Genomic DNA, 27,080 nt, shown 5'->3' with positions numbered 1-27,080 from the left:
CACATTGTATCTGGCAGTGATGACATTAAATATCTACTTGACTTCACTTGAAAGTCTTCAATCATCAGAATAGTAACTGATCCACAAAGCATAACTGCTCATCTGAACACTGCTAGATCAATCTTAGAAGAACGAAGTGCATAAAAAGATACCATCCATATATATATATATCCATATATATCTGTTCAAAACCATAGTCTAATTGACAATCCTGTCAAAAATAAGGGAATTTAATGTGAGAGCTGCATGCTTTCAGAGACTCTTCCCTGGGACAGGTGCCCTGGGACAGGTGCCCTGGGACAGGTGCCCTGGGACAGGTGCCCTGGGACAGGTGCCCTGGGACACACTGATGATTTAGACTGAAATGATGGTTTAGACTGAAATGTGAGTTGGTTTTAGGAAAACCTTTTATATTACCACTCATGGAGTTTTAAGTGGCCATGTATTTAATACATTTGCCAGACATTTTGTGCTCTCTGCACAAGCTGATCCCACATTTGTGAGAAGCAGAGACTCACAGTCCAAATAAAATGCAACAAGAATACCATCAGACCAGAGACCCCTGCAAGAGTGCAACAGTTACAGAGCTCCAGCATAGTCACTTGCCCAATAACACACTGAATGTGTGTGTTTGTGTGTGTGCGCATATATCAAGGGCACAGTGTGTGGTCAAACACTGGCTCTGTCTACTTCTTGCTCACCCTAAAGTCTATTCCCACGGTGGCAATGAAGTTGCCTCCCAGAAAGGCACCGTCTTTAAAGCGCACCAGGATGCATGTCTTCCCTACAGCCGAGTCTCCCAGCAGCATTACCTACACGTGTCAGGGTCAGAGAAAATCGTTAGCTCTACATTCATTTAATTCCTCCATAAAGTGCATTACACATCCCTTTACATCGAGTTTACTATAAACTAAATCTAAGACATCACGCACGTTCGGTTGTAGGTCATAGGAGACAGTGATTAATCTACCGGAATTTCCAGTGGCAAAACTGCATTTCACAGTGCACGTTTTGATTAGATAGTAGTTTTGCATATTAGTTCTGGTGCGCGTTTAGGCTCAGATATCAATTTTGACCATTGCAATCCAGCAGTGTCGTTTTAGAGGAATCTGATCTGCACATCTACAAATGTCCACAAAAAGTCCACATATGACAAAATGTATTTTCTCCAAAAAGCGATTTAGCATGTCTGCCGCTGTAACTCGTTACAGACTGCTTCAGAGGTAACATCAAGGTATCCCGTCCTCAGTAAAATGTTCTCGCCGTGAAATAAAAAGTTGCGGTCAAAATCAAATAAGATCTGATGCAACATAAACTAAGGAAAAACGTGTTGTTTCAATAGATAGTGAACTTTTGTCACAAGCAATCCTTGCGTCGATATCTATACAACTTATACAAGTTGTAAATCTGAGTATGATTGATAATGTATGATATCTAAAAAGTGTGCGATGATCCTTGCATAGATATCTCAGCGCTAAAGCTGGCTAACCACGATTTACAAAAATGTTTCTTTAAAAAGCGCACAAAATGATGATGATAATAATAATAATAATCTACATACATACCTTGAAAGAAATGTCAAAATATTCATTAACTGAAGCACATCTTTCGAGCACATTTCTTGACGTTCCATTTTTTCCCTCATTATCCGTCAATGACACCTTTTTAATAGACATTGTTGATAAAAATAACTATCAAGAATGTAGATCTGTATATATGTTCAGTATTTTTCCCCCCAAGACAACGATGACTGAATTCCAGCTGCCACATACAATGTCCCCATCAGCGATTACATACTGCTGCTAAATTACCCAAGAGCCCGGTTCAAGTAAACAGCAGCCCTAACGAGGACAATAGCATGTGTCTAGTTTCAAACTTCGACAGACATCCGTCACTTGAGAATGAAAAATTAAACCCTCCTGTAGACGACCATAAACAAAAATGCACAGGCACTTCTCCAATCCACCGGGTCGCGATTCCACCCCATCACTCCGGCGTTAAAGCAGTAAACAACGCTGTTACCATTTAGTTTCATAGATAACCATTATCAGAGCAGAATTGCGCTCTCATTATGGATCCAAAGCAAACAGCAGCCTCGCAAGCAACAGGCACTTGCTTGAGTCAGACACGACAGGTGGCGTGCTAGTCACTGATTGAAGAGAAGGAGGAGTTCGTCAAATGAAAAATGTCAAACGAACCGGGAAACGCTTACATGAAACGCGACGCGTACCAGAAGAGAACGTCAAATCCGGAAACATTCTGCAGCTATATATCATCCTTTGATTAATTTGTAAAGAAAACTGTTTGGTGTTCAGCATGCTGAATTATATACAACCATACAGGCAGATGCAGGTATACAGATTATTGTTGGTCTTTCTTTGGAGGGAGGAAATAAGAACTGTGTCCTAAAACATTACCTTTTATGTTCACCGACAGGATAGGCCTAGTAAAAAGTTACTTAATTTTTTTTAAAGTCTATAAAACTACCACTACTGTTCAGAACACGTCCATATCAGCCATGATTTACTAAGAGTTTGTCTCCCCCTTCTGTCCAAGAATTTGAACTATGCATGCCAAACCCATCCAGGCAGATATGAATTTCATTATAATCTTAAATAATATTCGCCTGACTCAGTGTCACACATTGTTGCTTTGATTTTGTAGCTGCTTCCAAAATCTGTATTCATGTAAGAACATCGACCAGGTCTGGGTTTCCCAAAAGCATCGTAACACAATGATCATGTTTAAGTGGTAGTGCAAGTATTACAATGAGCACACTGTCTCCCATCTAAGGTGATCTTAACACTACGATCCTTTTGGGAAACCAGGCCCAGTTCGGTAATTTTGCTATATCTTTTATAAATCTGATCGGTGCCTTTAAGAAGATCACATCATATTTGGCTGCAGGCACGCTTCAGTCTACACTGCCTTATTCGCCTTCTTGCTTCCAGAATATCTGTGTATGCGAACTGAGAGGGTATGTTGTCCCCGTCCTCTTTCTTGATGGTTTTCATATTTTCACACAGCAAATTAACTCACCATTCAAACCTTAAGATGTTTGCGGACATGAATATTAATCCAGCTCTCTAGACAGTTATCGGTATAGCCTACTGTTTATCACCAGAGAGTGTTATTACTAAAGCAGCCGGTTTATAAAATTACTGACAAAAAGTTTACAAAGATATTAAACAAATTAGGCAAGTTATGATTACAAAACCCATTTATCCTGCCATTTCTGCTGAGGGAATTATCCTCCACCTTAAAAAATGTGGGCGTCACCCGAGTCCCCACAACGCAAGATCCAAAACAACAATCGTGTGATCCAGCTGAGCGCAGATATCTGCTTCTGCAATTATAATCATTCAGTAGTAGCCTTATCATTTATCCTATTATCATAATCAGACACCCTGCTTTACCTCATCCCCCACCCCGCCCCAGGTCAGTTAGTGTTAGGAATATAAATAGACAATGACTGGCACTTAAAGCGACAATAAAAGCCCCATCACTAAATGGTGCCTCTTTCTCAGTATTATCACTATCTGGCAAATCATCAGAATGTTTTCAAGCCAATGCTAACAGAAGGCAATCACTGTAGGCATTATTCTGAATCTTATTGTAGTTTTCTGCAAAGTGATTACACACCATAGAATTTAGTTTAGGTGGCAGCTCTTTGGCATTACATAGCCACCTAAATTCTCCACTTAACGAACAAATACAAATAAACCCAGTAGTAAGAGCCAAAGGGAGTTTTCATCTTATCCATGATAGAGCTCATGCCCCATAGTGTGAAGTTATGACACCTAGTGGTGCTTGACTCTGAGGTCACAATGCTGCAGTGCTAGGATGGATACTCACTGTGAAGCCGATGCCAACTGTAGCAGAGAAGGAACCAGGAATGAATTTGCCCTGGTCAAACTGCACCAGCAGCGAAGTCTTCCCAACTCCACTGTCTCCAACTAATATGGTCTGTGCCAAACAAAAATCATCCAATCAGATGGACAATAGTATATGGACAGAGATGAATGGTAATAGGGTTGATTTTGACATAAAGGTCTTTGTGTTAGTAATGCTTAATTCTTGGCTAACATTAGGTGCTTGCAAAATAAAAATCAAATTATAGATTTTTTGTGAGGCAAAGGTGGTAGCCTGCAGCCATCTGCTGGAACTGTACAGAGGGTTGTTCTCTGAGACTTGTAATGAAAGGAATGAGATCTCAGGATGTCATCAACAAATTTGTTAAAGTCAGAATCATCAGCTTGTCACTTGATATAGAGCAAAAATTACAAGCTGATTTCCTTGTGGAACACATCATAAACAGAATGGGCATAATAAATTCTGAGTTTTGTGTCATGTTCCATAGCTCACATTTGTTAAACAAATGTTCTTTCTATTTTATTCTCTCTCTCTCTGTCTGTCTGTCTCTCTCATGGCACGGGCACCTCAGATAAGTATCACTCCCTATCACACCAGGTCACGTTCTAAGCTCGTCGGAAAGCACAAGCTCTACGTGGGTGGGCTCTGGCTTCTGTTGCCATGGTTATTCCGCCTGCAAACAGCCGCCGGGCTGCCGGAGCACACCACAATCTTCTACTGACATTTATCACCTCCGGCCAGTCAGCTCAGCTACGTGCAGCCTATCTGCCATCTCCACAATGCTTATTCCTCTCTTACAAGCCAAGATGCTTTCAGCTCTCAGATCTGAGATCTCCTCTAATCCCCAATGAGGAGTAGTTACATTTCTTCAGTTTCTCTCTCTCTCTATCTCTCTCTCTCGTCAGAGATTATGTTGTTTCTGGTGACGCTTCCTTTTTTTTCAAGGTGGTGTCATTTTATCCTGGGTGCAGTTCACAGATATTTGATGTGGCACGCTGGACTGTTAGAAATAGGGACAGCATCAGGGGTGGTGTCGTGAAAGTGTCTTCAAGGTTGGGAGTATAAAGCAGTAAACACTGGATGCAGGCATGTCACGACTGTATATGAAAACATCAAGTTCTTTTAAGCACCTCAGAGGCACCTTCACTGTCTATGTCACATAAAGTTGGTGCCAAGGTCAGTGTGGTCACAGGAGCCCACCACAAAACCACCAGCATCCACACTCGATTAATTTGTTATATCAAATTCAACTTTGATACCATTCATAACCCTTATCTTTCATGTAGCAGTTGGCAGAGAATGCAGGAAGAAAGCACTGGCTGGGGGAGGAGAGGGAGAAGTCGACTGTTACCATAGCAGCACATCAGACCTCCAGCACAGAGATTTCTTAATTTTAGCACTCCATCACATAAACTTAAGTGGGCTCACATGAACAGCTGATGGAAACCATTGCCCTCATGTTCCTCCCCCTATAGAAATTCCACATCTGGGAGTCGTTCTATTGTAGCTAATGTACATCTGTCTCCTGTGTAATCCCTGCAGACCTAATGAGTCATTAACATAGCACTGTTTGCAGAAATCACACAGAAGCTAAACAGAAGTGTTTAGTAAAAAGTGGTTTGATGAATGCTTTTTTAGACCACTTCCTGTGACCTCACCCTTAAGTTCATAGAGCTGCAATAACTCTTATGCTATAATGAAAATATCACTGGACTGCTGAATGAATTCCACAATCTGAGAGAGAGTAGAAAAGAGCAAAAGAACATCTTGGCCTTGAACTTTTTGGTTGTGCTCTAGCAGACACCAAGTAACCTATGGTCAATTTGATAAAAGCTATAGATGAATCTGTATTTTATTATTATATTTATTTTTCCTTTCAACAAAACCTTTTTACAAGACATTAAATGTTAAGACCAGCAATACACAGTAAGAACATATATATCCTTTTCTTAGTTTTACATGTAAATCAAGCAGACAAGTAGCACAATAGACATGGTGTCTGAGAAGATCCATAGAGAAAGCAAAACCTATATGAAAGCATACATAATACTCCACTGTGATGGATAAAGAGATCTCATCTGTCTGTAATATGTGCATCAACCCTTCCCATACATGTAGAATTAAAATGGATTAAGTAAAACAGAAATAACAGAAAAAGAAAGGAAGTGTCTGACAGTTCCTTGAGCTGATCATTTCATCACAACAACACAGTGTATCCATGCACAAGCATTAACTAATTAGAACTTTACATTATCATCTTGACTTTGGGGAGTCAATTATTGGAGAGACAAATATCCAGAGTGACTTGCAGCAGTACAAAAGATTAAGTCTAACAATGCCATCAAGTCACTACCAGAGTCATGAGTCAGCAAAGACTGGCAGCACTTGTAATTGTTAATTGTTAGGTGTTAGTTGTTGTTATTTTGTTTGTTTGTTTGTTTTTGTTAGTTGTTGTAAGTTGTTAGTTGTTGTTCTTGTTCTTCTGCTTCTTCTTCTTAAGAACATTCAATAGTGTTTTGTTGAATGCCTTTTGAAAAGAAGGGTCACCAGTCGTTCTTTGAAGACAACAAATGACTATCTGTTTAGACAGCAGGTCTAAATCTTGAGTTGATGTTTGTTGTCTTCGTCTCTAGAGTGGCGACTGGGCAAGCTGAGACAAACGCCTTCAGTTAGCAGAGAACTCAGTCAGGGTTTGTAAGCTAGTGTCAGGGTTTTGAACCTAATGCAGCATCGACATTAAGATGCCTGTGTAGGGAAGGTAGCAGTGGAGTGATGGTGGAAATCTTAGGAAGGTTGAAGATGTGGTGCTACAACATTCACTCTCAGCTGCACAGACTTACAGGCAGGCACAGGGAGCCATGCCCAGACACTGTGGCAGTGATCAGGGCTAGAAATGACAAGGGACTCGACCAACACCTGAACGGACTGCTGGAGCAAAAATGGTACCTCATGCGGTACAGGAGAAGGCTGCAACATTGAGTCAGGACTGCAACATGGTAAGAATAACACCTGGTCATCCCAAACCTCAACCAGGTTTTGGGCATTATTTGGAGTAGTCAGGAAGTTCTCAAAGGAAAGTCAGTCTTGCTAAGAATCAGTGGTCAGCTGCCATGCAGGCATTGATGTTGAGTCCTGACAATTGATGGATATTCAGTTACTGTGTGAACTAGCAAGTATAAGTAAATAATTTTACATTTCCACACATTTTGCAAATGTATTTGTGTCACATGTTATCATATACTAGATTGTACTAATTTCTGAACTGCACAAGTGATATGATTTGTGTTCCAGTATGCTTGTGTGCTGATATGATGGCAGGTACATTTTAGGAAAAACTCTGATTGTTATATACCAGATATCAAGGGTTCTGGAATAAACAAGTATTCTTTACAGTAAAAACTGTAATTATCAGATTTCATTTTGTTATCATAATTGTTTTCCTTTTACTTACCTACAGGTAACAGATATATCTAGTTAATGTCTAGTTTTTTAACTTGATGAGCAAAAGCCAGCTAAGATTAACAATCACTGACATGAATGTTATGCTATGCTATTCAATATGCTATTCAAGTACAAATGACTTAAGTACCTACTTTAGCATTCAGAAAAATAGGTGAGCATAAAAATATTTTGGATTTACCAACAAACTGAGCTACTTTCCTGTCAAATGTCCAGGCTCAAGGCTACAGTAACATTTTTGCTGTCTTATAAGTATGTGAATACAGAGCACTTGAAATAGAAAAAAGGCCAGTTTTTTCTAAACATGGAAAAATTAAATAAAGTAACAATTGTTTAAAAGGAAACACTTTGCAGATGGATTCCTTTGTGGCAGAGGGTTACCTTTTTGAGGAGCTATATAATCATGTTTTTTTTTCTTTTGTGTTTTATTCCAAACTGAAAAGGAAAAGTGGTGTTTAGGAATTTAAGATGGTTGTTCTTAAATAAAGTACACTTTTAAATGTGTATCTGAAATGTGTATATATTTTTCATAAATTCAATAATAACCTAAACAACTTCATACATCTTGGATGTGGCTATTAGCATGCTACAAATTTGGAGTGATAACCGTGTCACATTGCAATTCTTTGTATTACATTTAAAAATCAATTGAATTGACCCCCAGTATTGTGATATGTACTGTAATATTAATAAGAGATGTGATTCCCACCCCTTTTACAGGATCATTTTACAACAGGAAGCAGAAGAGTTCTCAGGTTAGAAGACCACATAATGCAACTACAATGTTCTGTGTGTGGTTTGAACAAGCAAGCAATTTATATTTCATTAAATAACCTCACAGTATCAGGCAATAGTTGAGATGAGCACCAATGTGGCTTCACTGACTCTGCACATTTTGCTTTCTGCTCAGCAATAAATTAAAGGTTCTGCTTGCAGTAAATGTTTACTGCTCTCTCTGTCCTCTATACATTCAAACTTTCTTCATCTAGGGGGCAGTGCCAGCAGCTAACCCATTATGCAGTATAAAATCTGCTTGAACTATCAAGAATCAGGACACTGGGCTGGCATCTTCATTGTACCTGACAATGCAAATTTTCATTTTTCAGCTCTTCTCACCACACCATCACACTAATTAAATTTCATGTATTAGACAAGAGGGTTTCATTTGTGAACATCAAATGAGATTGTTTGCATGTGTATGTTTGAAAAAAAAAAAAAAAGATGTCACCTTCATGTGAACATGGCTAAAAGAAAATCTCACCTGGCATGAGTCACTGAACCACCGCCAAGTTGCATCTAACTGAGAATAAAGTGAATGAGTCACTGTTCTCGTCCAAAAGCACAACATAATGCTCCTAAGACAGTATGATGCTCTCACTTGCCGGCACTAAACACTGCTGGCTCCTTACCCCTATGTGGTAGGATCTGGGCTGGTAACTGAGTTACACCACCACCCCCACCAAAAAAAAAAAAAAAACAACCCACAAGATGGAACATATGAGCAATCTGCTCCACCTGGTAGAACTACACCTTTTTGTTCTGGTAAAAAGGCACAGCACAATGGCAACCACTGTGAAGTTGTGTATGAGTGGTGCTTCCTCATTTCCTGTCCAGGGTTCTGAGCCTGCCAGCTGACTACTGTGAGGGCTCTGTCCAGTCAGGACTTTGAGAGTGGAAAATGGCAGATGGAGGTAAACAGGATTAATCCCAAATTAATCCCTTCACACAGCCATTCATTAAAACCACCTTATTTATTCTTTACTGGTGAGATGCAAAAGATCATTCCCATATGTCTACTAAGGTGAAAGTTGGTGTTTGTGAAGTTGTGAGTTCATTCTCAACCTTGTTTAACAACAGCTAAAACTTAAATTAGACTTAAATTACACAGAATTAACTTATATATGAATATTAACATACACGTAAATTGTATACTGGTTAAATAATATATCCATAACAGTTACTGACCTTATGCGTGAGGTCTTCGTCGTAGGTGAAAGGGGTTGTGGAGTGGGTCTGATTGTCTTCTGTGTCTGTGTCCATAACGGATGACCCATAAGCACTGTCAGGATTAGGTGTCTCTCCATGGTCTGCTGTCTCAAATTCCGCGGTGAAGTCCATCGTTTCTGGTCGTTCATGTGAAGTGTTTCTTTTAGTGACTAACCGGGCTTTGATAGTCTCTGTGGCAAGTTTGTTCCTCCTCCGCTCACTATCGCACGTTCTTGCTCTTTAGCGATGTCACTCCGCCCCCCCGTTAGTCCCGTTCCTTATCTTTTCCACTTCCAAGCGATGCGCATGGCAGGAATTAGAAATGAGAGTTCGCACAGGTTCTATATTATTTTCAAAAGAGACTACCACCCGACACAAGAGCACGGGGTGAAGATGTAGAGTGTTTGTCGACCGCAACGTGGGTTCATAGAAAGTTCAAAGATTAACGTTCAGTACCTTGGCCAGCGGTTTCAAACAACCAGAGCGTGCGTAGTTTTCCTTAATTATTCAATACTTCCATACATCGTTTTCATGTGGCTAAGGGCAGTTTTTTGGACAAAGGTTGACACAGAACTGGATCAATGGAAACTACTTGTCGAAAACATGATTTAAAATAACCCCAAACTAAGTCTGACAATACTAAAATAATACATTGTACAAAAAGCTCATTTAGGAGTTTTGAGTAGGAGTTGTTTTTAGTAAATTACTGTTTCTTAACTTTTTGAATAGTATCTGTTGAAGAGCATTCTAACAGTAATACAGATTATTCACTGAAACTGCGGGAGGTAGAAAAATAACGGCTCCTCACACTTTCGGTAGGAGAGGAACGAGGCCAGTGGCGTAACCAGTAGCTTCTGGGTCCTAGTGCACCGTGGGTACTTCTTTCATTTGCTGTCTTTCTTTTTGTACCTTGTCACACAAGCGTTGCGATTAATATGATGCGCTTACACCATGAAGAATTCAACGCTCGTTGAGAGGGTCTTATGTTCTCTGCCTTCAAGTTAAGCTGCTGTCTTTTAGAATGTGGATTTTTCCATCATGAAAGTTTTATATGGTGTCGTTGGTGAATGAACATCTGTTCATAATATCTATTATGGAGCCAATAATCAAATCTTGCCAAGATCTCTAGGTTATATTTACATTGTTAATTCTGAGCATCTATCACTTAAATTATCTTTATTGGTAATTGTTAGACTTTTTACAGAATTTACCAAAACTAATACATTATAGTTATGTTTTGGTCATGTTCCCCATAGGCACTTTAACTGACAGACCACAGACTTCGATCTATTACACAAATCATTTGTTTTTGAGTGGTGCAAACCTTTTCAATAGCATAAATATTTGAGTGGTATGGGAAAGGGTTGCCTTATAACTCAAAATTAGCTGGGCTTTATTAGTGTGAATAACCTGCATCTAGACATGCATCTTAGAGTTTTAGGATAGGATCTGTTTTGCTATTCATACAACTACAGTTATAGGAATAGGCCTAAGCAAGACAAAAAATAAAAATAAAATTACCATAGATTCACATTCTCCAGTTATGTACAGGTGGTACCTAGAATGAACTCCTTACAATATTCTCAACACTTACCAAAGAAAAACTCATAATCGGTGCACATTTTCAACTAGATGTAAATTTTAAGAAACATATAGGAGCAAATTTATTAAGTGACTGTGGTAAATGATCACACTGTACCATTATTTTTGATATTTATTGTGCCTTTAGCAGACATATTTCTGCTCTTCCCTTTTACCATTTCTTTTTCACACCACCCTTCTCAACAAGTAAAGCCATCTGTTGATTACCATGTCCCAAGACTCTAGGAGCAGAACCTCTGCTCCAGGTACCATTTCACAGGAGAGCAAGAAAGAAAGACAGCGCAGGAGTGGTGACAGACTACGGACTAAAGCAGCGTTCTCCACATGTGTGAAAACATGACTTTCCTCGCTAAAGAGGACTATAAATAGAAAAATCATTCATTCATTCATTCTCACAATGCACCACTATACATGTCTTTTTCAAAAACCATGGGCTTCTCTGAAGCAGGAGAGAGAATACAAAAAGGTCACTTAAATTCACTGGGACACAGCTGCAAAAAAAAGTTACACATTTAAATGATGATTTTCATGGTCACTGCAATTCTGAAACATGACTTTAGAAAACACTACCAAGCTACAATGGAAGAGGAGTAACTAATTGGCTGTGCAAAGACAGCCCATATACATTGCCCGATGTTTTTTTCCACCATATCTCAGTTAAATATCCTCAAAGCCAGAAGGAAAGACTGATAAACAAAAAACAAAAACAAAAAAAACAAACCAACACTACTCACGATACAGATAACATACCACAGAAAGTGACAAATAGATGACAACATATTTCAGTGGTGATATGTTTAGCTAACCACATTTATCCTGCATTTCTTTGCAGTACTACACTGAAATGGAAAATTATATGAATGTAATTAAGACTAGATTCAGAGGACAACTGTTAGCATTTACAACAAGAATAAACAATATTCCTAAGGGACTTTCTATTGCAATTCAGTAAACTCAGTGAGTACCAAGGGGCTTGGGTGCCTCCTAAATCACACTCATGATGGCCCCCAACAGCTTGAGCCTAAAGAACTACGAGTGAGCAATGAATGACCAATGACCAAAGATCAGGAATTAGTAAGAAATTCTTCTATTGTGGCAGGCATACAGCCATAAGACAGTAAGAAGACCGTTTCCATTGATCCTCACAAGGGTCAGACAAAGCATTTTCAAATTGTGCAGTCCATACTGTAGGATTTCCCTGCTCGCATTTGCAGTAATGGTCAATGAAGTGGTAAACATCTATATGGCAAAGTTTTCACTGAAGCCATTCAAAATGAGCATGAAAGGCAATCACAGCATTACAAAAGTCACAAAGTCCTAACCCTCACAATCTTCAAATCCTCTCTCCTGATGGACAGATGTTATTAGAGCCATTTGTCCATTTCATTTAGTTTGTACATTGCACATAATGAGTCCACATGATGGTGACACTGTGACTGGGTAAGCAGCATTTGAAATATGATTGAAAGGAGCCAGTGATAAACTGACCTCCAGTGGCTTCAAAAGCTCCACCTTTCTGCATCTCAGTATTAGTACAGAGAAGACCTTTGACTTACAGTAAAGTGCACTTCATTGATCTGCTTCTGAAGTACTGATAGTAATGCTTCAAAATAAGCATAAGGTATACAGGCCCGAGAACTCCAACCACTCGCCTTCAACAGGTAGTAGAGCTTCAAATAAGAATTTGGCTAAGCTTATTCACAGAAAAAGAAAATGTGCACTGTTGTTCTTGTTGATCTTGCAAATAAAACATTAAAAAGTACTGACATGAAGGGTCATCGTCCCATCATTATGAATAATCAATCCAGTCAAAAATGACTGTATGTAGACAGACCACAAAACCTTGTAATGTTTGCATGACATCTGAGCAATGACACATTAATGGACATTAAAAAAATAATCAAGACTGTCCTCATGTGCAAATGTCAGTAACTCCTCTTGCAGATTCTTCCTGACACACATCATATACTCTCAACAGAAGGTGTCTCAATCACACCCCTGTGGTACCTCTAGCAGTGGGACAATCGGAGAGACTATCCCGTAAACATCACACACAGGGACCATTTTTAGTGTCACTCTATCCTGCATTTCGGTATCATGTCCTCCCTGTCAGTTGTCCCAACTATCGGGGCTACCTGATGCGGCCGTTGCTTTTGACTGGTCCCAGTTCTGATTTGGGGTCTGGTGACAATGAGCTCCAGGTGGCCTTGGCACACTGGGCTACCGTGGGGCATTGGGAAGTCTGGGTGGAACATACATCTCCAGTCACCCAGAAGGCCCCCACCAAGCTGTCCACCCAGGCCTCCAGATCCTTGCCCACCAGAGAGGCCTTCTTCTGGGCTTCCTCCAGGGGGTGCTCCATGGAGGGCAACTTTAGCACTTGTGCCAGCTGCTGGAAGCTTTGCTCCAAGTACAGGTTTCCAGGAGGACCTGCATGCAGCCAGCCGTGGTCCTCTAAAAAGACATCAGACAAAAACGAGGGAAATATAGGCTATTAGAAATGAGATTAAAAACATCCTAACCATTACAAAATCCTCTTATTCAGCAGCAGAACATTTATATGGACAAACTAATTATTGCAGTGACTCCTCAACCTTTAAAGACTGGCGTAATGTCACGTTTATACATTCTGTAATCTCACTACCTCATTTACCAATGTGAGCACAAATGTCAGAGCAATCACTACTGCCATTAAATAAATACTAATAACATGTTAAGCAAAGATGATACTATGCTATTTGGCAATGTAATACCAACTGACATTAGCATTAATTTACCAGCTGATTCAAGTACCCCTTTAAATAGAGCCCTCTCACCTTTGCGAAGAGGCTCCCGTCCTTTAAAGGCCAGAGGCATAACCAGAAAGCGAGCTTCTGCCACCCGCTCCCACAGCCTCAGCACACGGACTGTCCATACTCCAGGCCTGAGAGGGCGCTGCAGTGGTGGCTTGTACTGGGTGAACTCTGCCTCGACGTCCACGCTGATGTCATACGAGGCTGCCACCACCTGTGCAGGGTCAATCCACACTATGGTGCATGTGAGGTTGGGGCCACGAGCCCACTTCTGCACCGCCACAGGCTCATCTAGAGGACCCATCACACTGCCAAAATTCCGGAAGATTCTCTCCTTGGGATCCCAGTCAGTTCCAACCTGGTGGATGATAAGGTCCAAAGCATGCTTCACTTTACACTTCACATCCTTAAAAGCAATACTTCACCCAAAAATGCTAACTATTAACAAAACCAGCAGGTGCCAGATCTATTCACACAAATAAATCATGCTAACTAGTCCTCACTAGCTCTTCATTACAACTCATCATCTTTCTGGGTGAATTACTCCATTAACGTGCAAAGTATAAACTCTGTCCTTCTGGCTCTGCACATGAACATTTCACCCCCAAAATACCACCCGTGAACCCTCTTGACAACAACATTCTAGCCAACGGCAAGCAGCCCGCAACTATGACCTCTGCACATCCCAGAGCACTCAGCTGTCCACTCTTACCTCCAGGTTCTTCAGCCTCTCGAACTCACGTAGGTTTCCTTCTAGCTGTAGTGTGGCCTGAGGAACAGCCCACACCTCCAGCATTTCTCTTCCCCTAGACGTCACGCTCTGAACCTCCTGCCTTACCAGGTAACCCTGGAAACGGTCGTCATAGAAATAGAGATGCACAGACACAGGGTAGCCAACGGGTTCAAACCTGTGGGAAAATGCAGCAATGTTAAAGCACCACCATAAAGTTTTTGGAAGATGAAACCCAGTCGGGAACTCTGAAACTGGCAGAACACAAAACCCCAGCAACAAATAGTCAATACATAATTTTCTGCATTCCATGACTCACAACAGATGACTACTACTGACTCAACCTCGACAAAATTTGGTGTGAAAACTAGATGACGCAAGTTCACACGTACTTTTCCAACAGAGATTAGAAAGAGTTAGTCCTGTGAGTCATTGAACAACTTGAAAACCTAATAAAAATCACATACACGTGCATAGTTCTCCAAGATTCTCTCCTCGTGGCCCTGTTAATGAAACAAAACAGCAGCACACAGAGGCTCCTGCTACTCCACTCCTGGAGTGCTGCACCGCATCCTGGAGGCTCACCTGCAGGTGTTGCTGTTGGCGTGGGCTGTGCGTTGAGCATGCAGACCCAGCCTGAAGAAGGAGGAGTAAGCAGTGAGGGCCACGTCACTGAGCATGCTCACTCTGTCCTCCCGCTCAAACAGGCTCTCCCAGTAGGCCTTGAGGGCCACCGTGCCTGGGGGGTGCTGCCCATACAGGTGGGTGTCCAGGATGTCAATGGCCTCTTGGTTCACAGTTGACTCGAACTTGCGGGCGAAGAAGGTGGGACGAGTCAGCTGCTGTTGTGGGGCATGAAAGTGATCATGAACACATAACAGAACCTTATATACAGTACCAGTCAGCAGCCTGGACACAACTACTCTAAACGCCCTTAAAAATAAAATCAAAATTTAAAAAACCACAATAAAAAACAGGGACCACAAGAATGTTAAAACTAGCTATATTTAAATTTATTCCCAGGAATCAACTTTACCATTTCACTATCCTCAGAAACAAATGTATGTTCAAGCCTTTAGATCAAAATGAAGATTTTGATCACCACACATTCAATTAAGTGTGTTCAAACCTGTGAATGCCCTTGTTTCATAGGAGTATCTAACCATTAAATGCCATTATACACATCCTCAATATTCATCACTGGAGCAATCTCACAAACAGGCACTCTATATTCAAGTACTTAGCAAATGTATCTTAACCAATGGAAATTCAGCTGTTATCAGAAACCAGCCCAAGAATTTCAACCAAGTGAATGCAAGCAGGGTCTAGGACTCTTCCCCGACCTGAATTCGGATGAGGTCGGAGGGTTTGAAGTCATTGGGTGAGCAGCCGCACCAGTCCACGATGTGCTTGTACTGGCACTTACAGCCCAGCTTCCGGTTCCAGTTGGTTACACGCAGATTGTTGTCCACTAGTGTGTTGCACATGTGGCTGTTGCCCAGTACTGTGTGAAAGAAAGACTGCCAAGCAGAGCAAAGACAGGAGAGCTGTTAGGGAGGGTTTCTGATTTGGGAAAAATTTCCAATTTCTGATTAAAAAAAATAAAATAATAATAATTTTAAAAAAAATAAAAATAAAAACAACAACAAAAAACAAAACAAAACAAAAAAACAAAACAAAAAACAAAAACTGCTGAGCACTATGACTTTTTTAACACATACATTACCAAAACCATACGTAGAAATGCACATGGATATTAATTTTGTACAGTCTGAGATAGGACAAATGAGCTGATACACAGTGTAATGGAATGACCAACCCCACTTCAGCATGCAATCAAACCATCGAAATCAACATAAATATAGGCTGCAGCCTGAGCGTTTAAGCCAATGGAACTAGAGAACAGTAGTGTCATGCACCTCGGCAGGGAGCAGTGCATAGGCATAGAACTGCTTCAGCCCCATCACCAGCTTGTCCTGGGAGCCCACCACGTACTCCACAAAGCGGCGAGTCAGAGCAAACCAGTCCGAGCCGCCCGACACCTCCAGGCCATCGGGGATGGCCCGCTCCCCTAGACGCCACATGTGGTTATCACACTCATGAAAGAGCCGGTCCAGGCCCTGCTTCTTAATAAACCTGAAATGTGCCAGACAAGATGATTAAAGTCACTCTAAATCAACATTATTCCAAATCACATTCAGGTTACGTAACAATTAAGTTAGTCTCGCCATTATACTTAACACTGGTAATAACACATACCTATAAATTCGATGTCTTAAATGAATTACAATTTTGCTGATTAATCAAATCAGGCTTCAAAGCCTATGACTATTGTGTTTCACATTTAGCAAACTCACTAAATATTAACAATATTCTTTATGCAGTTTTACATAAGATAAAGTAAAACAGTATCAGAATCTTTATACAAGTGTAGCAGTGCTTTCACAGAGGCTGAGACACTGAGCACACAGTCAGCAGTAAATACAAAGTAGGTATTTGTGGATTTGCATGTCAATGAGTCAGGGAAAGGAAAGTCAAAAAGATGGCGAACATGCAACCTGGCATTCTCTCGGCCATGAGATTTCAGGAAGTTCTTGTCACGGTTCTGCGAGAGAAAAGCCACCAGTTCATCGTTGGTCCTGTTTCAGGGAGATAGCAGGAGAGAGGGAATAAAAAAGCTGACTTCCTTTAAATAGAATTAGCCACTTCTGACAGGATTTGGTGGTCCTCCACGCCTCTGTGTACTTTGAAATATAATGTCTAGAATGTCAATTTACCTTTTTTAAATTTTTTATTTTATTTTATTTTATTTTTTAAATGAGGAACCCAGCACAGTTTGCGGTGTGGATAATAAATCACCCAAGAACAGCTCTGTTGTTTAGGGGGGAAAGAAAACTTTCCTGATGTGATGGAGACAGAAGGGAGAGAAGTGGCTGCCTCACTGCACACCAGCACAAAGCCAGCATTCACAGTGGGCATCTTACAGCTAAGACCTTCAACCCCCAAGCTCCATGCCTTTCCTATTCACGCTCAAGTCTGACTAGGACTAAGCCTAGTGAACAAAATAACTCTGAATTCCAGAGCAGAAAGTAAAGGATATTTAAATATGTTAAAAAGTCCCTTTAATGTTGTTTTACGTAATGATATGGTAGTAATTACACGCCATTATGGAGTGTTTGAATTATTATATTTGACTGTATATATGTCTACTGCTACTAGTTTATTACTGATCATCATAAAATGGCAGTATAATCCTCAATTTCTTCTTTACACACACCCATCAATTTACCCTCAGCACTTTCGTTTAAGAATATACATTAGCCTTCATATTATCCAGTATAAATCTCAACACATTTGAGCAAAGTCTTCAGTAGATGCAGTCTGTGATTTGCTGTGTGTCAGGCTGACCTGGTAGGGAAGTCGGTGGCACTGAGGTTGATGAAAAAGTCCCACTTCCAGTCGATCATTGAGAGCAGGTCCTGCATGCTGCGTAGGTAGGCCTTTAGCAAGCTGGCCCCGCCCCAGATAGTGACCATGCGCCAGGGTGTGGCCCTCACGTTGGGATACAACTCAGCTATTTGCAGGACTTGGCGATGAAGGTAGCCGGAGCGCTGTAAGGGGGTATAGACCTGAAGGTGAGTGAGGTGGGCTGGTGCACCACAGGCGTCAGTGCTGATGGCAGACACCAGCTCCACTGCTCTTTCTGAAGTGGTACCTCACACTGCCTCTGCCCATTCAGCACTGTTCAAATGCATGAATCAACCTAGTCCACAATGACCTATTAATGCTTTCTGAACACAATCAAATTTCCAGTGCCTTTTAGATAATTGCATAATAACAATGATCTGACTGAGTTAGAAGCTGTGTAGACTGAAACAGAAATAGCTTATTGCATGTGCCATGATAGCCTCTTGAATGCTATCTCTAATTCTGAATAATTATTACATGGCTCTGTGGAATAGTCTTTCTATTTGTCAATCGCATTATTTTTTAAAAGAGCTGTTATTACTGAATAACATTGTACTCAATCTATATAAGGAAACATTGGGTCCTGCTTCAGTTTTGCACCGATATATAATACCACTGCTGTTACTCAGTGAAGCCCACTAATATTACCACTGCAAAGAAAGTTTATTTTACCCTGTCTCACTTTACAATAAATGCAAATGTTCGGTTTTAACTGGTTACTCTTGCTGTAGGCCTCTAGTTCTGATGCATTCAAAGAAATGCTGAATTCAGCATTAACATGTGATAGGTTATTGTGTGTTTACTACATGGTTCTCTACAGTGCTCTGTACCTCCACTGGACTACTGTTCAATATGTTGTATCAAAAATGAATAATTTCTTCAGAAAGCAGCCATGTAGTAAGTAGGATGATGTACAGCCAGCTTGCCATTATCACAAAATAAAAGTTTCCACATTGCTACAAGACCCCTCTGCTGACTATCACAACCCTCTGCAAGACAGTCCTGTCTACGCAGTGCCAAGTCACATGTGACTGTGAGAACTACACACAGAGAAAGAGGACTGGTTGGCCCTCAGACTCAAACTAAAAACATAAGAACTCTTTAATTTCATTTTTTTTTCCTATACCTTTGCAGAACGACAATGATTTATTGTCAAGAAATCAACCAAGCTCTGGCAAGTTATTATTAAAAACATTGATAAGAAGATACCCTGGAAACTGAAGAATGGATCAAAGGAGGTGGTAACAAAGCAGGTGGTACACCAAAATATATCAAAGCCCAAAAAAATATACTACCCTATATTATGTAGCCTGGACCACATTCTGACTACACCCAGCCTTCAGTGCACATCTGTTTTACAGGCTGAGAAACCACTAATTTTCTCGAAAGCTATATAGTAACCTTTCATTCAAATCCAGAAGAACCACACATTCTTTCAAGGACAGCTTCTGGAGGACACATTTTGAGTGGTGTCACTGACCTATTAATCACTAATCGACATCTACAGAGACATCTCAGAGGTCGTTAATCTTTTGAGCAGCCACTTTTAATCAGGTTGATCATCTACCCCCAGTAGAGTTCCAGTCTTCCAGGACCTTCAAAATCCAGCCAACCCCCAGTGGGAAAGGTCCAGGAGCCTACCTTATCCACGTGGATGTAGTAGAAATGCTCTTTGTGATAGATGGCCTTGAGGAGCCGCTTGAGCTGCCGGATGGCCCGGCCATGGACCATCAGCACGAAGGCCACCCTCACTGGGTTCTCCACCTTAGACAGATCTTTGTCTGTGATGTCAGCTTGCTGGGCTGCGCTGGACAGGACTGCCAGACACCAGAAAGGAGAGAAAACAGTACATTAACATTATTCATGGAAGTAATGTCCAAGAAATGCATGAGGTTTTTGAAACCTGACAGTTTAGTTGAATGTTATTTATGAAAGTCTGGATTTGTGCACATACATGTGTGAATGCACACACACACACACACACACACACACACACACACAAGAGAGTGATGTGGTTTGATTGTGAGGATTCTTCATGCTGATGCGAGGTCTGCATCTTACCATTCCCATTAAATGTGCCATACAACTACAGCCATTTCCATCATAGTTAGCTATTGTTCCTACCATGCTGTGGGCAGAATTGGGGCAGAGCCTGGGGCATCAGCTCTCCAGCTTGGTGCTGGCACACAATGTTGGCAATCTCCTGACGGCACTGCCTCGAGCTGGCACGGTGCAGAGCAGACAGGGCGTCCTTCCCCGAGATCTCACATTTGGGCACAAAGTCATTGCTGGGGGCCTGTGGAGCCCCCTCCACACTCCCTGGCTCTCCTGGTGCACCCAATGGGACCTTGGACCCGTCCCCCTGCCGCACTTCGGTGAAGTTACGGCTGCTAGAAGGGTCGTAGGGGGCAGCGCCATCTGCTGCTATGCCCTGTCCTGCCAGACTCTTGTCAATCAAGGGGGGCTTGGCTCGGCGCCGGCCCGACCTCTTGAGGGCCCGAGTGACAGCAGCACGCTCCAAGCCCCGCCTCAACTGGCCGTGGTAGCCACCAGACAAGGCATTCTGTCTCTCCCACACCTCAGGGTCTTGCTTCAGGTCCTGGTTGTTGTGGTCGGGCAGCTTAGAGCGCCGATGCTTCTGCTGACAGGAAAGAGAGGACAAGTGTAATAGCAGATGAGAGAGAGACAGAAAACATGATCTCAACAAGATAGCTGGGATTGTTTTTTAACAAAGCTAACTGATGATTCAGACCAGGGGAAGAATGCAGTTCTGATGTGGTGGGCAGCTCCAGAGACATGCTTACATCATCTCGTTTCTTGCGTTTTGTGTTTTTTTGTTAACATCAGAACTATTTTTAACAGAGCTACTATCTCTTTTGGAAAGAATTTAAGTAGATCCACAGGCAACTGGGGTAATTTAATGAGAACACAGTTTTAATTAAGCTGACTGAATAAAGCCCCACTCAGCAGAAAAAACAAACATGATTTAAAAATAAATCTGATAAAATCATGGTATCCACTATGTACAGACTTGCACATATCTTTACAAGGAATCAGACTGAAAAGCCATTGATCAATAAGTGTGCAAGAGAGAGAGCTCAATGGGCTGCCAGATACTGTAAACAGAAGAAGGCAAGAAGAGCTATAGGCCTTGAAGGCTGGCACACTGCCCAGTAAGATAAGACACCAGAGTGGTCTTACAAGCATCCTCTTAAGTAACCCCAGCAATGCTACCCACATTATTCAGAACCGTGTCTCCTGACTCAGGCCCCTATATCCTACCACCAGTTTGTACCAGGACTGCAAGTTTTGGACCAAAGAATACTAAAAAAGTATGCATGTGACATCACAATTGGTGGGAGTCACTGCAATTACACCCACTGAATGACAGCATTACTGTTCAGTGTGAATACTGCGAAAAGACAAAAATATCCAACATGAGAAAGAGCTGTTGTGCAATTGACTATACAAATAGATTAAGCTATCGCTTTACAGACCGATGAAATATAGAGCAAAGAACTTAGTGCCAAGACAAACCGAGTTCAGACAGACAGAATTGTAGATTTGGAGGTTATACTTGGAACAGCAAAACATTAAAGATCATGATGACCACAAGAATTGATATTTTATGTCAGATTAAATGGTAACATTGGAGGAGAGGATGTTTTACCTGCAAGAATATATAACATTACTGAGTGGCTACGAACAAAGTATGCCTAGCTACCTTACTGTTTTCCAAACAAAGGTTATAATAAAATACAAATATTTGTAGCTACAAATCTGTCATTCACATGCAAACAGACTAGCCACTGGTGTCCTCCTCACTTTAATTTCACCAACAAATCCTGCCTTGAAGTATGACCAAGCGTTAGATATGGCTTTAGTATGCCTTCAGGCTTTGCTTAGTGTAATTCCCTGGTGTCAAAATCAGGTATATATAAATGTCAGGCAACCTTATTCCTGGCCAAATATTAATGTTCAATATTCAGCGCTTGTTTCATTCCTGGTTTTAACCTAATAAATGCAGCTATGTTGGTATGTTTTGCCACTCAGGGACTGAGGGACATCACTGCATACTGTCCATATTGCAACCACACTACTATATATTGCAATTGCAATATGCCTTTTAATAGATGAAAAGGGCACACTAGTGAACTCTTTCTGTAACATGGTTTAAGATTGTTCTGTGTTACTCTGACCAAATGAAAAAATGGTAAGAAAAGAGCAGGCAAAGACAGCACTTACAGTCTGCACTAGGCACTATTCTCCTCATCACTCACACCTCTGTTTGCGCCTGCTGCCATAGAGAACAACCGTCTCCGAGACAAATAAGAATTACACATGCCTTACACACAAGCATTGTTTTTCTTAATGTGTTCAGACAGCAAAGAGAGCATTTTAGCTCTGCCGTTGAATACTGATGCTACATACAAGTCAACTGCTACTTCAATAAAAAAAAACGATAATCAGGTCAAGACCAAATCAGACCTGATAGCCTCAAATAAACTTTTTGACTATTATCTTGAACTAACATATCTAGAAGACTCTACTTATATGTGTACTGGCTTATAGGTTACTTGCTCAGGTTGTGGTAAGAAGTAGCCTAGCACAAGTAAAACGCTACATACCAGCTAGGCCCAACAAACATAACTTCTTCAATTTTGTTGAGGAAGTAATTAAAGGGTACACCTACACTGTCCAAACAGCTTGGACACGAAACATCTTGAGCATGAAACAGCAAATACTTCGAGGCAGTATTAGAAATTGGGCCTACCATTTGTCCATGTGCATGAAGGAACATCTGCTCTTGCAGCAAAGCTGGATGGTAAATTCAAGCTACCCCATCTAGTAACAATAGATTTTACTGCCTGTTAGCCTCATTACCATAATTTGATCAAAGGCACCTTAATGAAGCTAATCTTAATGAATGAGGCCACACTCATACTCTGCTCATGCACCATGTGTAGCTATACATGTCAAGCAGCCTTATTTTAACTGGTATTCACACTTGGGAGACTTTATAGACCTCTGTGATAGCACGTCAGCTGCAGGCTGAGAGCAGCAAATCAGTGCTCTCAGATTGCCAGACAGCCTACATGGAATGTCAAACCAAATTTTAAAAAAATAGCTAAAGATACCAGAAAAAAATGACTTTTTCGAAAAACACCTCATCCTGCAGTGGTGCACAATGAACACTTCCCCCAACAGCACAGGCAGGCAAGCTGATGTGAGTCTCCGAGTATGCAGGGAGAGAGAGAAAAAGAACATAAACATGCCCCACCACTTCCTGCTGCAGCAAGACAGGACAGCCCAGTCTGGACCGTTGCTACAAGCCACTGGCCCAAACACAGCAGAGGATTGTGGGAGGAGGGGATGTGAGCCAGAACCCACACGCCCAGACCAATGTCAGACGCCACAAACCACTGGGCTCCTCTCATCAGAAACGCAAGCGTTATGCAGCTTCCACTAAGCTGAGTCTTTCGCCCACAAACTTATACTAAATTTACCCAGCAGAGGCAGTGAAGAGAGGGTATAGAGAGCCTGTCCTTGATGTGTCAAGTTGTGCATCCCACACCCACTCAGAAATACCAACACCGCCTGAAAGAGGCTGCCTAGCTGGAAGTCGGTGCTCTTCTTCAGACACTAAATGTTTGAGCAGCACAAAGGAATTTCACAGAGGACCTCAGACAACAGCTCCACAAACAGTAGCAGCATCCTCTAGTTGCACAGAAACAGTAAATCTTTAAAACAGATGGCTAATGGAACAGGAACCTGCATTTCCTGCATTTCAGCAGATCTGAAAAGTGACGATTTCAGTTAAGACACACAACGTTTCCTTTCAACGGGTGCATCTTAAAGCATACAAGTAATAAGAGGCACGCTGACACCACAGCACTGAGTTGTAATTCATGCCCTCTGCCTTTCTGGAGAGCAGGAGCCTTGGAATCAATGGCCTCTTTCATCACCTCTCTGTCATGCTGTGCATTTCTGCCCGGAGAGAGGTCCTGCTTACCCATGAACCACAGAGCACTACGCTTGTGCCTCTTGTGCAATTGCTAGCATATGATAAAGTCCTCTGCCTCCCAGGCCCTTGGCCTTAAAGGCCTGTCAGGGTCAATACAATCTGCAACAGCCTCCTGCCTTGGTGTAGGACGACAGTGGTCATGGCAGTAGCCCCAAGAATGCGACTCCCCCGGATGACACATCACATTTCCAGTTCACGGACAAGGGTCTGTATCCGGACCACAACTTGCTGGGAACAGCAGAATATCTCACAATGGGAAGAGGGGCTTGCTTCTTCTGTTCCTCAAGGAATATGAGAACACTGCAACAATGTGTGTGTGTGTGTGTGAGAGAGAGAGAAAGAGAGAGCTGAATCTGCAATACCATTTTTCTTAGGGCATCCAACAAGCCCTTACCTGTAGTCACCATTCTGAGACTGCTATTTAGAGAGAGTGAGAGAGAGGAGAGATAGAGCTCCCCAGGAGGGCTCATTATGAGTGGAGCTTCTGGAAAACTTTTCAGGAAGGATGCAAGCTGCTCCAGTTCAGAAGGGACAAAACAAGCTCAGGTGTCTTCCAATCATCTTAGAGCAGTATTTCATCAATGGTGAATCCTGGGGGGACTAGTTAACATGAGCTCATCTGTGTAAAGCTTTCTGTGCCCTACCTGCCTTTAACAATAATTTAGCAATGTTAGTCTTTTTTTGCTAAGGCATTCCTTGATTGGCCTAGAAAAGCATAGCATATTTATTCCATATACATTACACTGCTCCAGTAAAATGTACACTGTCTGTTTACTTGGAGATCACCATATCATTACTCAGACGCAACTATCAAGACACAGACTTCTAGCACTTCACTTTAAGACACACATCCCAATATCACAGCAAACCTGTTTCTGCAACAAAAGACACACCTCCTAAGCATGGAATCTGGAAAAAGATTGAGGTTCAGGAAGGGAGATTATAGTCTCAAAATCCATCTAAAATTGCAAGGATGCGATGTGTTGTCGGTAATCTGAAACACATCAGACGTTTATTCTGACTTACATTTCCTCTACATCCGTGTCAATGTTTTCCAAAAATAATACAATACAACTGTGAAGTAAATAATTACAAGATCAGAAACAAAATTAAATACTCTATGACCTCGTTGTGCCGCAGGGACGGCGATTATACTGGCTATATCGGGAGAGCTACAAGCAGACACCACAGCACATTCCTTATACTCGTCGTTACATGGTGTAATTCAAGGTGGCACTATCGACTACCTAGTTTTTGTAAGTTTTTCCGTAGAAACAATGAGGCAGCCAGTGGCAGAATTCGTTTAGTTTCATTCACGTTTTCGTTTAGTCGGATAACTAACTTCTGCTTTTTCACAGCCACGTTACACTGTTAATCAAGTATTACACTGTACTCCATAAACACTGATCAATCCCGGGCAAATCAAATAAATATCCGCATCTTAACTTGAAAAAATAAATCAAATGGACAAGTTATTAAAGACCAGGGATTAAGCCCCGGTATTTAAAATCCAACGCGGGGCAACCCAATAGCTTTGTTTGTTTTACATCTGCATTTATCGCCAAATGTTTGTGTATCGACAGTTAACCAGTTAGTATAACGTTACCTTAATATCTGTTGTGTCGACAGAATATTGTAACAAATATAGCCAGCTAGCTAACGTTACAATGCCAAGTCTGCCTCAGCACTACTGCTGAAACAGATTATTCAGAAGTGTCGCCTTGTTTTCCTAGCTAAGTTAGCTAGCTAGCTAAGATGCTAGTTCAAATCAAAACTGTCTCAATACACGCTAGCTATGAGTAGCAGCTTTGTATCTGATTTAGATAACAACCGCTAGCTAGCTAAGTCAATAAAAAATCCTTACCTCTGCCTCTCCTTCCTCGAGACTCCTTAGACTCCATACTACCAACCCTTGGATCAAAAGAATTGTCAGAGCGGCAGCGATTGCAAGTTTGTATCGTCGGAGGAGCTTCTGTACACGGGTACTTGCCACCATTTTTCCCACCCCGTGATACACATTTAGCAGTGAATCGTTTTGTGCGAATGACTCGGTTATAAGATTCAGTTAGAAGAATCGTGTGTGGAATCAAGCACCTGTGTAATCCAAACGATTCTATTGAGTGATGGTGGTGTAAATCTCCTCTACTACGATTGTCAATCCTGTTTTTATTGAGTGACACCTACGTCTAGTAACAAATAGATCTATGTCAACCAAAACAAAAAACAAAACTGTAGTTTGATCATTTCTTTAACATCATCGCTTAAACTGGATTCAATAGTTTTCTAGTTTGGCCATCTTTTGGTCTTTTTTTCCCCACATATTCGCTATACTTTCGCTATATTCTAAAATAGGAAAAATGACAGCCGCCAATGGTTTATATTTTGAACTTTAATTTTTTTTTCGATCCTCGTGGGAACTGAGATTCACTTTTTAGAATGCTAGTTTTCAGATGTACACCATAAGGCTTAGCGGAGGTGGTTTACCAGACTGAATTATAGTTCTGCCGTGTGGGGTAATGGGGTATGCAGTCTCCTCCATGTATGTTCATACACTCCGTAATGAGGTCACCAGTGATCATGTATCCTAATGGAGCAGAATATCTCACATATGTTAGAGAAAACGTGCGACCTTCTCACAGATTAGTGTTGCTGTTTTGTTGAATAAGAGGTTTGGAATCAGTGTTGGGCAATATGATAAAAATTATAATTATACTATACTAGGAAACCGTTTTACGTTAACCTACGTGATATTTACCACGATATTATTTTTTATGAGGCTACAGCTGACACAATGCATTCATAAAACAATACTTTCCGCATTTAAAACATCTATTAAAATCAGTGTCTAATGATTTTTAATTAGTGTTTACAAGAAAAAGAAATTAGCTAAACAATTGTCGTTAAAAATTGATCATATCTATAGGCCTAAATATATCTGCTCAGGAAAGCTTAAGAAGGCATAACTTTCCGCAGTAAGGATATTATGTTGTCATCACACAACTTTACTTGGTAGGCTATCACAAAACTTTGGGAAAAGGCAAAGCACATTAAAAATGGGTTCCCTTCCTGTGGAGTCATCCACTCTCAATCAAACATTTCACAGCAAAACCGCGATTTATTTATCTGCCAACAGGCGGCCCACTTG

General features: G+C 41.2%; 2 protein-coding genes across 6 annotated transcripts in view; both read right to left on the bottom strand.

Annotated features, from left to right (window-relative positions):
- Nucleotides 1-9,575, bottom strand: part of LOC113575187 (ras-related protein Rab-37) — a 28,859-nt gene extending 19,284 nt beyond the window's left edge. For 3 of the 4 annotated variants that reach the window (XM_027006544.2, XM_035530395.1, XM_035530396.1), the window contains exons 1-2: nucleotides 9,298-9,575; nucleotides 3,856-3,966 (exon numbers count right to left, since the gene is read on the bottom strand). In XM_027006544.2, the coding sequence (XP_026862345.1) occupies nucleotides 3,856-3,966; nucleotides 9,298-9,450 (264 nt within the window). In that variant the 5' untranslated portion in view covers nucleotides 9,451-9,575. Of the gene's footprint in view, nucleotides 1-701; nucleotides 813-1,565; nucleotides 2,136-3,855; nucleotides 3,967-9,297 lie in introns of those variants that run through there. The other variant, XM_027006546.2, reaches the window with a different exon arrangement.
- A 1,378-nt stretch (nucleotides 9,576-10,953) lies between these two features.
- Nucleotides 10,954-25,954, bottom strand: xylt2 (xylosyltransferase II). Of its 2 annotated transcripts, none has more exons than XM_027006606.2 (11): nucleotides 25,800-25,954; nucleotides 20,035-20,551; nucleotides 19,552-19,727; nucleotides 17,851-18,053; nucleotides 17,001-17,081; nucleotides 16,362-16,578; nucleotides 15,786-15,962; nucleotides 15,028-15,284; nucleotides 14,425-14,620; nucleotides 13,737-14,070; nucleotides 10,954-13,374 (listed from the first exon to the last, which is right to left on the bottom strand). In XM_027006606.2, the coding sequence occupies exons 1-11, from the start codon at nucleotides 25,929-25,931 to the stop codon at nucleotides 13,052-13,054; spliced, it is 2,613 nt and encodes an 870-aa protein (XP_026862407.2). In that variant the 5' UTR covers nucleotides 25,932-25,954; the 3' UTR covers nucleotides 10,954-13,051. The 2 variants fall into 2 exon arrangements, with proteins under 2 accessions (XP_026862407.2, XP_026862409.2); XM_027006608.2 differs by having other exon boundaries at nucleotides 20,035-20,548.
- Nucleotides 25,955-27,080: the final 1,126 nt, after the last annotated feature.

Source organism: Electrophorus electricus, chromosome 1 (assembly GCF_013358815.1).
Source record: "Electrophorus electricus isolate fEleEle1 chromosome 1, fEleEle1.pri, whole genome shotgun sequence".
Taxonomy (NCBI): domain Eukaryota; kingdom Metazoa; phylum Chordata; class Actinopteri; order Gymnotiformes; family Gymnotidae; genus Electrophorus; species Electrophorus electricus.
The sequence above is the reverse complement of the archived record's forward strand: the minus strand, read 5'-3'. Positions and strand labels throughout refer to the sequence as shown.